The sequence below is a fragment of the Melospiza georgiana genome, chromosome 2 (assembly GCF_028018845.1).
Source record: "Melospiza georgiana isolate bMelGeo1 chromosome 2, bMelGeo1.pri, whole genome shotgun sequence".
NCBI classification, from domain to species: domain Eukaryota; kingdom Metazoa; phylum Chordata; class Aves; order Passeriformes; family Passerellidae; genus Melospiza; species Melospiza georgiana.
This window is the reverse complement of record NC_080431.1, coordinates 79,407,603-79,422,009: the sequence shown is the minus strand read 5'-3', so window position 1 is coordinate 79,422,009 and position 14,407 is coordinate 79,407,603. Positions and strand designations below refer to the sequence as shown.

General features: G+C 50.3%; 1 protein-coding gene and 1 gene segment (V, D, J or C); both read right to left on the bottom strand.

Moving 5' to 3' along the window:
• Positions 1–287: 287 nt before the first annotated feature.
• Positions 288–6,271, bottom strand: LOC131096902 (uncharacterized). Its single transcript, XM_058045542.1, has 3 exons — positions 6,229–6,271; positions 5,517–5,816; positions 288–589 (listed from the first exon to the last, which is right to left on the bottom strand). Exons 1-3 carry the CDS (start codon positions 6,269–6,271, stop codon positions 288–290), a joined length of 645 nt encoding a protein of 214 aa, XP_057901525.1.
• A 1,076-nt stretch (positions 6,272–7,347) lies between these two features.
• Positions 7,348–8,126, bottom strand: LOC131096901 (Ig kappa chain V-V region MOPC 149-like). The segment is given in 2 exon segments: positions 7,348–7,649; positions 8,084–8,126. Coding segments are annotated over 2 exon segments (345 nt in total).
• Between the last annotated feature and the right edge of the window lie 6,281 nt (positions 8,127–14,407).

Here is a 14,407-nt window from a genome sequence, read left to right as displayed (position 1 = left end):
GAATGGCAGAGAAAGGAGTAGAGACAGAGAGGACAAGAAGAATTGAGAGTGAAAAGGCACTTCGGGAATGGGAAAGTATAGAAAAGCAGCTAGACACCAAGCTAAAGACTGACCGATGGACAGATAGATGGACAGATGGACAGACAGACTGTCATATCATGTTTTATCTGAAAAGCTGGGGGGCAAGTAAGAAAGCAGGGTCCTCTAAAGCTCAGGGCTCGGTGTGTGCTGGTGGCAGATCCCTGCTTGCCTGGAAAGGTTTGTGCTGTGCTGCACCAGCCTTTGACTCACTGTGGATCTTGTTCAGCACAGAAATATGTGCCTGTGTCATTGAGTAGGGCATGCTGGATCTTCACAGCTAAATGGTTATTCCTAGTCCCGCTACTCTGGAAGCGATTTTGGAATTCCTTCTCAATATCTGCTTTGCCACCTTCCACTGAAAATACAACCAGCTGCATTCCGGCATCCTTCTCCTTGGGTAACTTGTACCAGTACATGGTCTTGACTGCATTCCCCAATCCAGAACATTCCAGAGTGATGGTGTCTCCCAGCCGGACAACTGTATCTGGTGATTGTTGAAGGGCCCAGCCTGGAGAGACAGGAGATGAAAGGTGGGGAGTGAAAGGCATTGAAGAGGATAAAAATACACATCCTTAAAGTATCTCATGGCATGGAATGCCACCAGGATGTCAGAAAGTAATGGGACAGTGCCCAGCTTCACTGAAAAAGACACATAGGTTCCAAAAACACCAAGCAAACCAACTTCAAATAGAACAGTACATCTGTTTTGAGAAATAATGATTTTGGTACTCTCAACGGAAATATTAAAATGGGGCAGGAAATAAAAATGTAGCTTTGCAGGGTTACCTGATTAAATATGTGGTGAAAATGTTCACCTGCTTCATTGCCCACCCCTGCCCTGGAATCCTTGGGAAGGAGCAGTGCCAGCAACTGGGAGCAGAGCTGAGGATGCAGCAGCAGCTCCAGTGCAGCTAATCAGGACCAAGGAAATGCCCACTTACCCACAGGGAGCAGCATGGCCACAAGGAACTGGTGGAAATCCATGGAGAAAGGCGCCCTCCTTCCAGGCACCTGCCCCTGGTGCCAGCACAGACGCAGAGGTGTGCAAAGAGGAGAGGTGCAGAGCAAGAGCTGCGTCTCTCTGTGGGTGGGCAGGGGAGGCAGCGGCAGTCTGAAATGTCACCAAGGCTCTTGGCTGCCCAGCAACGGTGGGCAATGACACCTGCAGGCAGTCATGAGCTGCTTGTGCTCTGCTCCTCTGGCTTCCTGCTGTGTGCGAGCGTGGCTGGGCAAGAGTAGGGGGGACTTCAGCAGGTGCCAGAGTTCAGAGCTACCACGGAGCAGGATGGGGCTGTGGGGCAGCCTGAGTGTGTGCACAGGAATGCACACAGTGGCAGAAATTGATGGGAAGACAAGGAGACCTCAGGAATGCATGTTTGTGTGTCTGTGTCCCGCTGTTTGTCTCCTCCCTAGCGTTCCTCACACTCACAGATTGCCAGACCTGCAAGCTGCAATGGGGAATCTCTGCTTCTCCCAGTCAGGCCTGATGTATTGTCCAGGTACGGGAGAGGCTGCTGACCTGCAGAGCTGGTGTCTCTTGGAGCCTGGCAGAGAAGAGTTCTGTAGCTGTTCTTCTCTAACTCCCGAGAGGGATCTCAAGGAGAGAACAGGCCGCCTTTGCTTCTGCACTGGGATTATCCTTTGAGACCCTCTTCATCTCAGAGAGATTTCTGAGGAGAAAGGTGTGCCCCACAGGATGTGCTGATGCACCCTGACCATCTCTGTGCCAGAGAAGAGCAGATATAATCCTTGTCTCTTTATTGCAGCAGTCTGCAAAAGAGCAGCACGACACAAATGGACAAAGCTGGAGAAACCCATGTCCTCTGCTCTCTGTGTCCACCCAGCCTTGTTCCCCTGCCCAAGGCAGTGGAAAATCCCTGTAGGCAGGAAGAGGCACTCGTAGTTTGTGTGCCCTGAGTTTGGGCACAGAGCTCTGGCAGCGCCTCTGCCCATCCGTGCTGGGCTGTGTGCACAGCAGGGTGAGGCTGGCCCGTACAGGACATGGAGTGATGCCAGTGCCCAGGGCTCTGAAGGGCTTTGCAGTGAAGATGTTCCCCTGTGTCCTGTCAGCAGAGGAGAGCAGCAATGGCTGCAGCTCCTCCCAAATCCTCTGCTGCAGCTCTGAGTGTGTCCCATTGCATTCATTTCCCCAGGCTGCCTAGAGAAGATTTACGGAAGACCCCAGATTCCTCAAAAAAGGTGTAGAAAGAAGTAAAGAGATTGGGCTGCATTGTAGGAAGCCCAAATCCTGCCACCTGCAGCAGGAGCAGCAGCAGCAGCATTCCAGCAGAGAGGAGGCTGTGCCTGATGTGTCCATGCCAAGGGTCTCCAGTTCCCTGGAGTGAGCAGAGGGCAGGGCAGTGCATGGGGAGCCTTGCAGAAGACACAGGATTTGAGGAGTCAGTGATGTTGAACAGGCATGGCTGCTGTGTGGGGCCCTGTGTTTAGGCTCTTGGAAATTGGACGTTATCGTGGTAATCTGCAGGGTGGGAACCACCTTTATTGTGAATAATGAAATCCTGGAGATGAGAGTTCTTTTTCAGAGTAGTAGTTGGTAGTTGATGTTAATGAAGTTGATAAGGTCTTAATTTGAATTGTTGGTCTGTTGTTAAACATTGAATATTAGAATTCTAAGACTTGCCTTTAGTTACTGTTGTTAAATGTTACTGTTTTACTGTGCATTTCTATCTCTCCTCATCATACTCTCTATTTGTACAGCATCTTAGTCTCCTGTTAAACATTGAATGTTATTATTCTAAGACTTGCCTTTATTTGCTGCTGTTAAATTTTACTATTTTACCCTGTATTTGTATCTCTCCCCGTCATACTCTGTGTTTGTACCCCTTTCCGTCTCACCCGGGATTATTAGCCATTCCCATCGGGACCCACTTCCCTGCGCCCCTGCTCCCAGGAGGCCTTGCACCCGGACTGAATTCAAAGGAGAGGCTGTGGGAACGCTATGAACCCTCTCCAAACAACAAACCAGCACATAAACTTTGACTAACCCCACGGGAACCACACTAAATCACCCACTCTTGACCAGAGCCGGATTCCATCCTGTCACCATAATTTTGATGGTACCCAGCTTGGAGGATACCCCTGGTCTACGAGCCAATATTGCCTTCCTAATGACTCTCCTGAGGATGGAAGCCCCAGCTCTGCCGAAAGACAAAGATGCACTCCTCCTCCTCAGCGTCGTCCAGTGGGAGCAGTGGCGGTGTGCGCGACCCCTCGGGTTCCCCACCCAGAGCTGTCTTTAATAAAGGCCTTTTTAAAGGAGCTGGTCTCCCTCCTGGCCCTGTTTAACATACGGAGAGCCCTGAGCAGGCCTGTGCTGGGCTCGGGTTTGTGTTATGCAGGACAGAATCATGGGATGGCCCAGACAAGAAGGGACCTCAGGGGGTCACTGCTCCAACCTCCCTGCTCAAGCAGAGTCATCCCAGAGCACATGGGGCATGACTGTCTCTACATGGTTCTGGAATATGTGCAGACAGAGGCACCACAACCGCTTTAAGCCACCTGCTCCTTTGCAAAGTCTTCACCAGAGCTAAGCTCAGGTCACAGATTAAGGTGGAACTTCCAATGCAGCATTTTCTGCCTCTTGTCCTCGTACTTGGCATCACAGTGAAGAATCTGGATCTACCTGTAGGAACCCTGCCTTCAGATCCTTGTTGACATTGATGAGGTGGCCACTTGGTGTTTTCTTCTCAAGGCAGAAGAGACCCAGCTCCCTCAGCCTTTGTTCCCTAAAGAGATGCTCCACTCTACTAATCACCTTTCATCTCCTGTCCTGGACATTTTCCAGGAGATCCATGTCTCTTATGCACCAAAGAGGCCAGAGCAGGACACCTCACTGCAGATGTGCCTCACCAGGGCAGAGTGCAGCCTCAGTTCCCTTGCCCTGGCAGCAATGCTCTTCCTAATGCATCCAGAACACCACTGGCTTGTTGGACATCAGGACACATTGCTGGCTCACAGAGAGCTTCTTGTCCACCAGGACCCCAGGAAATGCTCTGAAGAGCTGATGGTCAGTGCTTCCCTATGCTGCTGCATGGAGCAATTAATCGCCAAGGGACGAAGCCTGCATTTGTCTTTGCTGAATTTGAGAATGTTCCTCTCTGTCCATCCCTCCAACCGGTCAAGGCCCATCTGAAAGGCTGTACAGCCTTCTCAGGTATCAGAAACTCCTCCTAACTTGGTCTTATCAGGGAACTTGATAAGGACACTCTCTACCCTTCATCTGAGTCACTGGTCTATAGAACATTGTAAACTGTGGGAAATTTCTGTTATCTGCTCAGCTTGCTAATGTAACCTGTAATTTTTATCCTACATTTGCCAAAGATAAAATGTATTATCTGGATGAAGGGCTGGAAGGCAGGTGGATCCTGCCCCAGACACCACTCTGCATGGAGGAATTAGGGATCCACTGAACACTTTACCAGAGCAAGCACAGGCTTGTGCTCTGCTGTTCCTATTCCTTGGCCACAGAACAACCACAGACAAGGCGCTGCAACAGAGGAGCATGTGGGCAGCTGCCACACGGTGCTGGCTACTGCCACACCTGCCAGGCCTTGCCTTCATGCACAGGGGCAACAAGAACTTCCCACACAAACACTCCTTCCGTTTGACACTGAGAATTATGAGCAGGGTTGACAGGAGTTAATTAAGAGGAAGACAATGGAGTGCAGATTGAAGACAGAAAGAAGAAGGAAGGGAAGGGAAGGGAAGGGAAGGGAAGGGAAGGGAAGGGAAGGGAAGGGAAGGGAAGGGAAGGGAAGGGAAGGGAAGGGAAGGGAAGGGAAGGGAAGGGAAGGGAAGGGAAGGGAAGGGAAGGGAAGGGAAGGGAAGGGAAGGGAAGGGAAGGGAAGGGAAGGGAAGGGAAGGGAAGGGAAGGGAAGGGAAGGGAAGGGAAGGGAAGGGAAGGGAAGGGAAGGGAAGGGAAGGGAAGGGAAGGGAAGGGAAGGGAAGGGAAGGGAAGGGAAGGGAAGGGAAGGGAAGGGAAGGGAAGGGAAGGGAAGGGAAGGGAAGGGAAGGGAAGGGAAGGGAAGGGAAGGGAAGGGAAGGGAAGGGAAGGGAAGGGAAGGGAAGGGAAGGGAAGGGAAGGGAAGGGAAGGGAAGGGAAGGGAAGGGAAGGGAAGGGAAGGGAAGGGAAGGGAAGGGAAGGGAAGGGAAGGGGAGACAAAAAGACAAGAAGAAGAGCTGACAGAAGCAAGTGTAGTTTAAATAAGACTCAAATGCCGAGGGAGGCCTGGAGTAGCAAGGAGAGAAGGCTGGAGAAATAAACTGTCAGCATCTGAGAAGAGGAAGAAGGCAAGGCCAGGAAGCAGAGCAGCAAATGAGAAGTGATCACCCGGCCTCGTGCAGAAGCCACAAGTGGAAAGCAGGTCCTGTTTGTGCAGGGACAGGTTTGTGCTCAGCTCCCTCAGCAGTCTCACCACTGTGTTCACTCTCAGCACAGTAGTATGTGCCAGAGTCATTGAGAAAGGCATGTTCTATTGAGAGGGTGATACTGTCTCCTTTTATCTTGCTGCTCTTGAAATGGCTCTCAAAACCCTTCTCCACCACTGCAGTGGCACCTTCATATGCATAAACCAACTGGGTCAGACTGGAATTCTTCTCTGAAGGCAGCAGGTACCAGTACATAACTCTGTTGGAAGATTTCTTCTGGGAGCATTCCAGATTCACGGACTGGCCTTCTTTGATCACCATGTCTGGAGACTGTTCCAGGGCTAAAACTGGAAAGGAAAAGTAGAATCAGTGAGGAAGAGGAAAAAATGGGGAAAATTTCAACTAGGCACTGTGGTATAGTAGGAAAAGAGTGAGAAGGGATTGGGCAGCCAAGGGAGCGGATTCATGCATGGCACAGCTCTTCAGATCAGCAGGTGAATTTCCAATCTCTCCTCAATAGGCAAGGTGCATTCCTGGGCTGTTTGTGTCCACACCCAGGAACCATCTATGGGCTGCACAAAGAATGACAAATAGATGGCCATTGCAGAAGATTCAGGCGTTCCCATTGCCCCCACATTCCCTGCTGATCCTCCATGCAGAAAGCTCTGCAGGATGCAGCAGTGCCAGGAGTGGCTGCACAGCTGGGAGAGCAGCAGCGGGATGAGTGGAGGTGCTCATGGCTGGGTTGAGTTCACTTACCCAGAGGGGCCAGCATGGCCACACAGAAAGAGCAGGGAACCATGGTGGGAGAGCCCCTGGCCTGTCAGCAAGCTGCCTCTTGGAGCTGCCCAAAGGTTTGTGCAGAGGGAGCAGTGGGTGAGGGTGAGACATCTCGGGGTGGGGCTGGCCAAGAAATGACAGGAGGCATTGGCTGCTGGGAATCTGGGCAATGACACAAACTGTGTGTCAGCACAAACTCTGTTTCTGCAGGAAAGCAGGAACCCTGCAGAGATGCAGCAGGTGGAATGGGCAGGCTGGGCGTGAGTGGGTGTGGAGGGAAGGCTGGGGTTGGAAGGACAGAACTCTGCTGGGCTTGCAGGTGAGTGTGAGTGCGTGCAACGCAGAGGAGTGATGGCTGCTCCCCTCTTGCCTGTGAAGTCCTTGGGAGATGGAGGAATGAGGGATAAAGGCCACCCAGAGGTGCCTGGAATTTTCTCATGCACTCTCCCAGATTTCCCCAGTCGTGGCTGTTTCAGTCCCTGCCTGGCCACCCCATGTCCCAGCCAGCTGTGTGACAGCTCTTCTTCTCTATCAGCCCTGTGAGCACAGCTCTCATGGGCGCTGCAGTGAGAGCGGCAGGAGAGGAAGGTGAACACCTGTGGGGAGCTGAGGCACAGTGAGCCTTGTCTTTCCAGGTGGTGGAGAGGCAAAGTGCTATGTGAACTATTCCACATCCTGCTTCCCAGGCTTTGAATTGATGTAACTGATTGTAAGGAAGGTGAGATGGAGGAGGAAGGGAATAGGAAAGAGGAAGGGACTAGGTATGAGAGGATAGAGAGGGAAATTCAGGGGGACAGACAGAATGACTTCAAAAGAGCAAAGACAGAAACAATCTGAATGGGAGATAAATGAGGTCAGACTGTGAGCACAAGAAGAATTGTGAGTGAGAAAGTGATTCAGAGATGGGAAAGAATAGAAGTGCAAAGAAATACAGATGGACAGATAGTTGGACAGACAGAGAGCCAAACCAATTTTTCCCTGATGAGCTGGAGGGCAAGTAAGAAAACAGGGCTCTTTCAAACACAGGGCTCAGCGTGTGCTGGAGGCAGATCCCCGTTTGCCTGGAAAGGTTTGTGCTGTGCTGCACCAGCCTTTGACTCACTGTGGATCTTGTTCAGCACAGAAATATGTGCCTGTGTCGTTGAGTAGGGCATGCTGGATCTGCACAGCTAAATGGTTGTTCCTAGTCCCGCTACTCTGGAAGCGATTTTGGAATTCCTTCTCAATATCTGCTTTGCCGCCTTCCACTGAGTACACAACCAGCTGCATGCTGGCATCCTTCTCCTTGGGTAACTTGTACCAAGACAGGTATATGAAATCTTTCCCTGATGCAGAACATTGCAGAGTGACGGTGTCTCCCACCCGGACAACTGTATCTGTTGATTGCTGAAGGGCCCAGCCTGGAGAGACAGGAGATGAAAGGTGGGGAGTGAAATACATTGAAGAGGATAAAAATACACTTCCTTAAAGTATCACATGTCATGGAATGGCACCAGGATATCACAAAGCAATGGGACAGTACCCAGCTTCTCTGAAAAAGGCAGATAGGATCCAAAATCCCCAAAGAAACCCAATTCAAATGCAACAGTAAACATGTTTGGAGAAATACTGACTTTAGTACGCTCTAGTGAAGTATTAAAATGGGGCAGGGGAAAATAAATTTGCCACTTTAGAGTTTTGTCATTCAACATGTCTTGGCAAAATTCACCTGGTTCATTGCCCGCCCCTGCCCTGGAAATCTTGGGAAGGGGCAGTGTCAACAACTGGGAGCAGAGCTGAGGATGCAGCAGCAGCTCCAGTGCAGCTGATCAGGACCAAGGAAATGCCCACTTACCCACAGGGAGCAGCATGGCCACAAGGAACCGGTGGAAATCCATGGAGAAAAGCCCCCTCCTTCCAGGCGCCTGCCCCTGGTGCCAGCACAGACACAGAGGTGTGCAAAGAGGAGAGGTGCAGAGCAAGAGCTGCGTCTCTCTGTGGGTGGGCAGGGGAGGCAGCGGCAGTCTGAAATGTCACCAAGGCTCTTGGCTGCCCAGCAACGGTGGGCAATGACACCTGCAGGCAGTCATGAGCTGCTTGTGCTCTGCTCCTCTGGCTTCCTGCTGTGTGCGAGCGTGGCTGGGCAAGAGTAGGGGGGACTTCAGTAGGTGCCAGAGTTCAGAGCTACCACGGAGCAGGATGGGGCTGTGGGGCAGCCTGAGTGTGTGCGCAGGAATGCACACAGTGGCAGAAATTGATGGGAAGATGTCCAGGTGTAGAGCAAATTTGTGGAAGAATCCCCCTAAGGACCTCTGGTGGGAAAAGCAGATCCAATCGTTCCCTCCCCCCCCCAACTGGTCCGGGAGGAAAAAATACCTCCTTGCAGAAAGGTGGAAAAATACCTGTTTATTAAACAATAAAACCAAAACAATATCAAACAATGAGACCCCTTGCCACTCTAAAAGAGATGACAAACTGAGAAAACCCCGTCCTCGGGTTGCAGCTCAGCTCACTCAGTCTCTGATCAGTCCCTCCGGTGCTGGAATTGTCGCAGGCCAGGCCCGGCCCGGTGGGCCACAGCTGCAGCTGCCGGTGCTCTCCTGGGTGTTCTTTCCAGAGCAGTTTGAAGAGGTCCAAAGAAAAAGGAAAAAAAAAAGTCCAGGGAACTTCTTTGCCTCAGCTAGCTAACACTAACTAAGAAGCAAAAGAAGAGCTCTGTCCCGCTGTCTGCCCATCCACAGACAACAGAGCCAGGAGCAGGAATGTGGAGGAGGAGTGCAGTGTCTGAAAACAAACTGCGCGCTTCTTCTCTCCCCCCTTCACTCTCTGTAACACTCTTAAAGGTGCAAAACTTATTATTCAACATAAACAGAATGAGACGACTGGGGATAAAAGCATCATATAGTCAACCCAGGGCATTCCACCCCTTATCCCCGTATCATCTGCTTACTACTAAAACTAATATAAATTCTTACTCTACAAGTACATACATGATACATCCATTATACATCTATGCACAGACAATGGTAATAACATTCAGCAAACAGTGATATTTACACAGGTTTTATGCAACAATCAGATCTCCCTGAGGTACACATCATGTTCTTCCATCTTTTTGCATTATCCACCATGTGCAACCTGGTCCCTGAGCGAAAACAACCCCATGAATGGTTTTGTCTGTATTCGAGGCAGGATTAATCCAAACTGTCTTCCCTAATAAACCTCTGACATGTACCACTGGGACTTTGTCTCCATCTACTCTCTGCAAAGGCTCAGATTGGGCAGGGCCCTCTCGGTTAGTAGAGCCTCGGGTGTTAACTAACCAGGTGGCTTTTGCCAGATGCTGCTCCCAGTTTTTGAAAGATCCCCCACCTAATGCTTTCAATGTGGTTTTCAACAGTCTGTTGTACCTCTCCACTTTACCTGCAGCTGGTGCATGGTAGGGGATATGGTACACCCACTCAATGCCATGTTCCCTAGCCCAGGTGTTGATAAGGCTGTTCTTGAAATGAGTCCCGTTGTCTGACTCAATCCTCTCAGAATGGCTCCACAGAACTTGCTTTTCAAGGCCCAGGATGGTGTTCCGGGCCGTAGCATAGGACACAGGGTGGGTTTCCAACCATCCAGTGGTGGCTTCCACCATGGTCAGCACATAGTGCTTGCCCTGGCGTGTCTGGGGCAGTGTGATGTAGTCAATCTGCCAGGCCTCCCCATACTTGTACTTGGACCACCGCCCACCATACCACAGGGGCTTCACTTGCTTGACCTTCTTGATGGCAGCGCACGTCTCACAGTCATGGATAACCTGAGAAATACTGTCCATGGTGAGATCCGCCCCTCGGTCTCGTGCCCACTTATAGACGGCATCCCTACCCTGATGGCCTGAGGCATCATGGGCCCATCGAGGTAGGAATAACTCTCCTTTATGTTGCCAATCTAAGTCTATCTTTGACACCTCTATCTTTGCGGCCTGGTCTACTTGCTCATTGTTTTGGTGCTCCTCATTAGCTCTACTCTTGGGAACATGGGCATCTACATGGCAGACCTTCACAGGCAGTTTCCCTACCCTGGTAGCCATGTCTTTCCACTCTTCAGCAGCCCAAATTGGTTTTCCTCTACGCTGCCAGTTAGCCTCTTTCCACCTCTCCAGCCATCCCCACAGAGCGTTGGCTACCATCCATGAGTCAGTGTCGAGGTAGAGCTTTGGCCACATCTCTCTTTCAGCAATGTCCAGGGCCAGTTGAACAGCTTTGAGTTCAGCAAGTTGGCTTGATCCACCTTCTCCTTCAGTGGCCTCTGCCACCTGTCATGTGGGGCTCCATACAGCTGCTTTCCACTTCCGGTGCATTCCCACAATGCGGCAAGAACCATCAGTAAAGAGACCGTATCATATATCTTCTGCTGGCAGTTGATTGTATGGTGGAGCTTCTTCAGCCTGTGTCACTTCTTGTTCCCCTTCATCAGTGAGACCAAAGTTTTCACCTTCCAGCCAGTTTGTAATTATTTCCAGAATCCCAGGCTGATTCAGTTTTCCAATACGGGCATGTAGCATTGGTGGCATGGTGTGTAGAGGGAACTTTTGCTTTGAACATCCACCCCAATACTGGTAGTCGGGGTGCCAGGAGGAGTTGTGCTTCAGTGCCTATTACCTCTGAGGCAGCCTGGACTCCTTCAAAGGCAGCCAAGATTTCTTTCTCTGCTGGAGTGTAGTTGGCTTCAGACCCTCTGTAGCTTCGAGTCCAAAATCCCAGCGGTCGGCATCGAGTCTCCCCAGGCACCTTCTGCCAAAGGCTCCAGGACAAGCCATGGCTCCCAGCTGCAGAGTAGAGCACATTCTTCACCTCTGGTCCTGTCCTGACTGGGCCAAGGGCTACTGTATGAGCAATCTCCTGCTTGATCTGTGCAAAGGCTTTTTGCTGCTCAGGGCCTCAGTGGAAAGTGTTCTTCTTACGGGTGACCAGGTAGAGAGGACTCATGATCTGATTGTATTCAGGAATATGCATCCTCCAAAAACCTATGGCGCCTAAGAAAGCTTGTGTTTCTTTCTTGTTGGTTGGTGGAGACATTGCTGTGATCTTGTTGATGACATTGGTGGGAATCTGACGCCGTCCGTCTTGCCACTTCATTCCCCGAAACTGGATCTCTTGAGCAGGTCCCTTGACTTTGCTCTTCTTGATGGCAAAGCCAGCTTTTAGGACAATCTGGATGATTTTCTCCCCTTTCTTGAACACCTCTGCTGCTGTCTTCCCCCACACAATGATGTCATCAATATATTGCAGGTGTTCTGGAGCCTCACCCTTTTCCAGTGCAGCCTGGATCAGTGAATGGCAGATGGTGGGGCTGTGCTTCCACCCCTGGGACAGTCGATTCCAGGTGTACTGCACGCCTCTCCAGGTGAAAGCAAACTGATGCCTGCATTCTGCTGCCAGAGGAATGGAGAAAAATGCCTTGGCAATGTCCATAGTGCCATACCACCTTGCTGCCTTGGACTCCACCTCCTACTGGAGTTCCAGCATGTCCGGCACAGCAGCGCTCAGGGGTGGAGTCACTTCATTCAATGCACAATAGTCCACTGTCAATCTCCATTCTCCTTCAGATTTACGCACAGGTCAAATGGGACTGTTGAAGGGTGAATGGGTCTTGCTGACCACCCCTTGGCTCTCCAGCTCACGAATCATTTTGTGGATGGGGATCACAGCATCTCAATTCGTTCAGTATTGTCGGCGGTGCACTGTTGAGGTGGCAATTGGCACTTGTTGCTCTTCTACCTTCAGGAGTCCTACTGCAGATGGGTTTTCTGACAGTCCAGGCAAGTTGTTCAACTGCTTGATACCTTCTGTCCCTACAGCAGGTATTCCAAATGCCCATCTGAGTCCCTTTGGGTCTTTGAAGTACCCACTTCGAAGGTAGTCTATGCCCAAAATACATGGGGCCTCTGGGCCCCAGTCACGATAGGATGTTTCTTCTATTCATACCCAGTCAGGCTCACATCAGCTCCCACCAAAGTGAAATCCTGGGATCCCCCTGTCACACCGGCAATGGAGACAGACTCTGTCCCCACATGTCTCAACGGAATTAATATACATTGCGCACTAGTATCAACCAAAGCTTTGTACTCTTGTGGTTCTGATGTGTCAGGCCAACGAATCCACACAGACCAGAAAACACAATTTTCCCTGGCCTCTACCTGGCTAGAGGCAGGGCCCTTCTAAGCCTGGTTATCCTTCTTTCCCTGGGCATATGTCTTGGATGTTCCTTTAAGGGTATCGGACATGTCATCATCATCATACCTGGCAATTCGGCTACAGGCAACTGGTGCTGCTTTCCTTCTGGTGGCTTCCTTCAATTCACGCACCCGTCATGCCAGAACAGCAGTAGGTTTTCCATCCCACCTCCCCATGTTTTCTCCACAATCACACAGGTAAAACCACAGCTCATTTCGTGGGGTGTACCATCTCTCAACACCTGGGAGACGTCTGCCTTGGATACCAGAACCTCTGATCTGTACTGCCGAGATTTGGAGAAGGTCTTCTTTAATCTCCTCTCTGAGCTTCTTATGATTCTCCTCTATCTTATCCTCTAAATTCTGTAGACGTGTTTCTACTGCTGCAATTCTGGCATGTGTTGAGCCACGCACAGCATCTGCATATGCTCGGAGCTTCCTTGCCATGTCAAGCACAGTCTCATCCCTCTCATCCCTCTTCATTATGGCTAAAGCAGAAGCGTATTCTCATGGCCCAAGTCGTACAAGTTTTCTCCACATCACAGATGTGCATGGTACCAAGTCTGGATTTACAGTGTTTCCATCATCTGAGAAGATAATCTCAGGCACTGCCATTTCCCTCAAGCGTTGAACCCCTTGTTCTATGGTTTTCCACTGAGTTTGCTGCATATAGAGATCGTCTGCACACAGGTGTCTTTCTGCTACACTTCTTAGGACCCGTTCCCAGAGGCTGTGAGGGTTAGCCCCTCTCATCATTCCTTGGTCTATGGCAGGATCCTGTGACAGGGATCCCAAATGCCTCGCTTCAGTGTCATGTAGAATTGCAGCTTCGCCTGCAGCATCCCAGAGACAGACCAGCCAACTAATTATGGATTCATCAGGTCGTCGGGTGTAATCCTTCCTTAGGCCACGAAGGTCCTTCAGGGGATAAGACTCAATATTTGCGTCTGATCTTGCACCTGCTGCTTTGACTCCTGATTTTATGTCAGGAGGCATCGAGGTTCCTTCTCCTGTATCACCATCATCATCATCATCATCCACTGGTCGATTAGTTTTTTCCGTGCATTTCCCACTGGTAGCAACAGCCATGGGTTTAGATGCTGGCTTAGGCTCACTATCTGGTTTGGCTGCTGGCTTCGAGCCTGGGCTGTTGGCTACAGCTTGAGTGACTGGGATAGCTGATTTATCTCCCTGCCCCCCTGCCTCTGTCTGCTGCCCTACACTATCTAACAAAGTGTGATAAGCATAGGCCAGGGCCCAGCTTATTGCAATTAGCCTTTTCCCCTTAGAATCGTCATGGCACTTCTCTTTTAGGTATTTCCCCACTTCAGCTGGGTTCTGAATTTGTTCCCATGGAAAATCCCAGTCTACAGGATCAGAAAATTCCTTCAGGGTTTGGCCTATATTTTCCCATTCTCCACACCACTCAGGATTTTTCATGCCTGCATCTGCTTCTTGGGTCAGGGGTCTCACCAGCTCCTCTGGATATCTCAGCCCTCATTCTAGAGAAGCTGCAGACCATATAGAGGAAGCTTACCAAATTAAATACCAGAAAGATGGTCTCTTTAACATTCAGGGGAAACTGAACATTCTCAAAAAGTAACATAACTGATCCAAAGGAGAAGAAGGAAAGGGAAGGCTGGAAAGTCTTATTCTCGGCTCCTCCTCTAACAGACTGAGTGTAATTACTAATAAATTCCCAACATGTACTACTGGAATTGGGATGCAGGGTAGGATAAGAAACCATAAACCATACATAAACCATACATATTGTAAACAGACGCCAGTATCTTTGCTAACGCTTTATAACTCATTATCACCAAGGCCAGCACAACAGCTATTCCAATCCGTACCCCCTACCGTAAAAATTACTTGTTATGGACAATAATCCAAGTGACAGAAAGGTATTGAAACCTCAAAAAGGTCTGGAGCATAGAGCCACACAAAGGCTTTCAC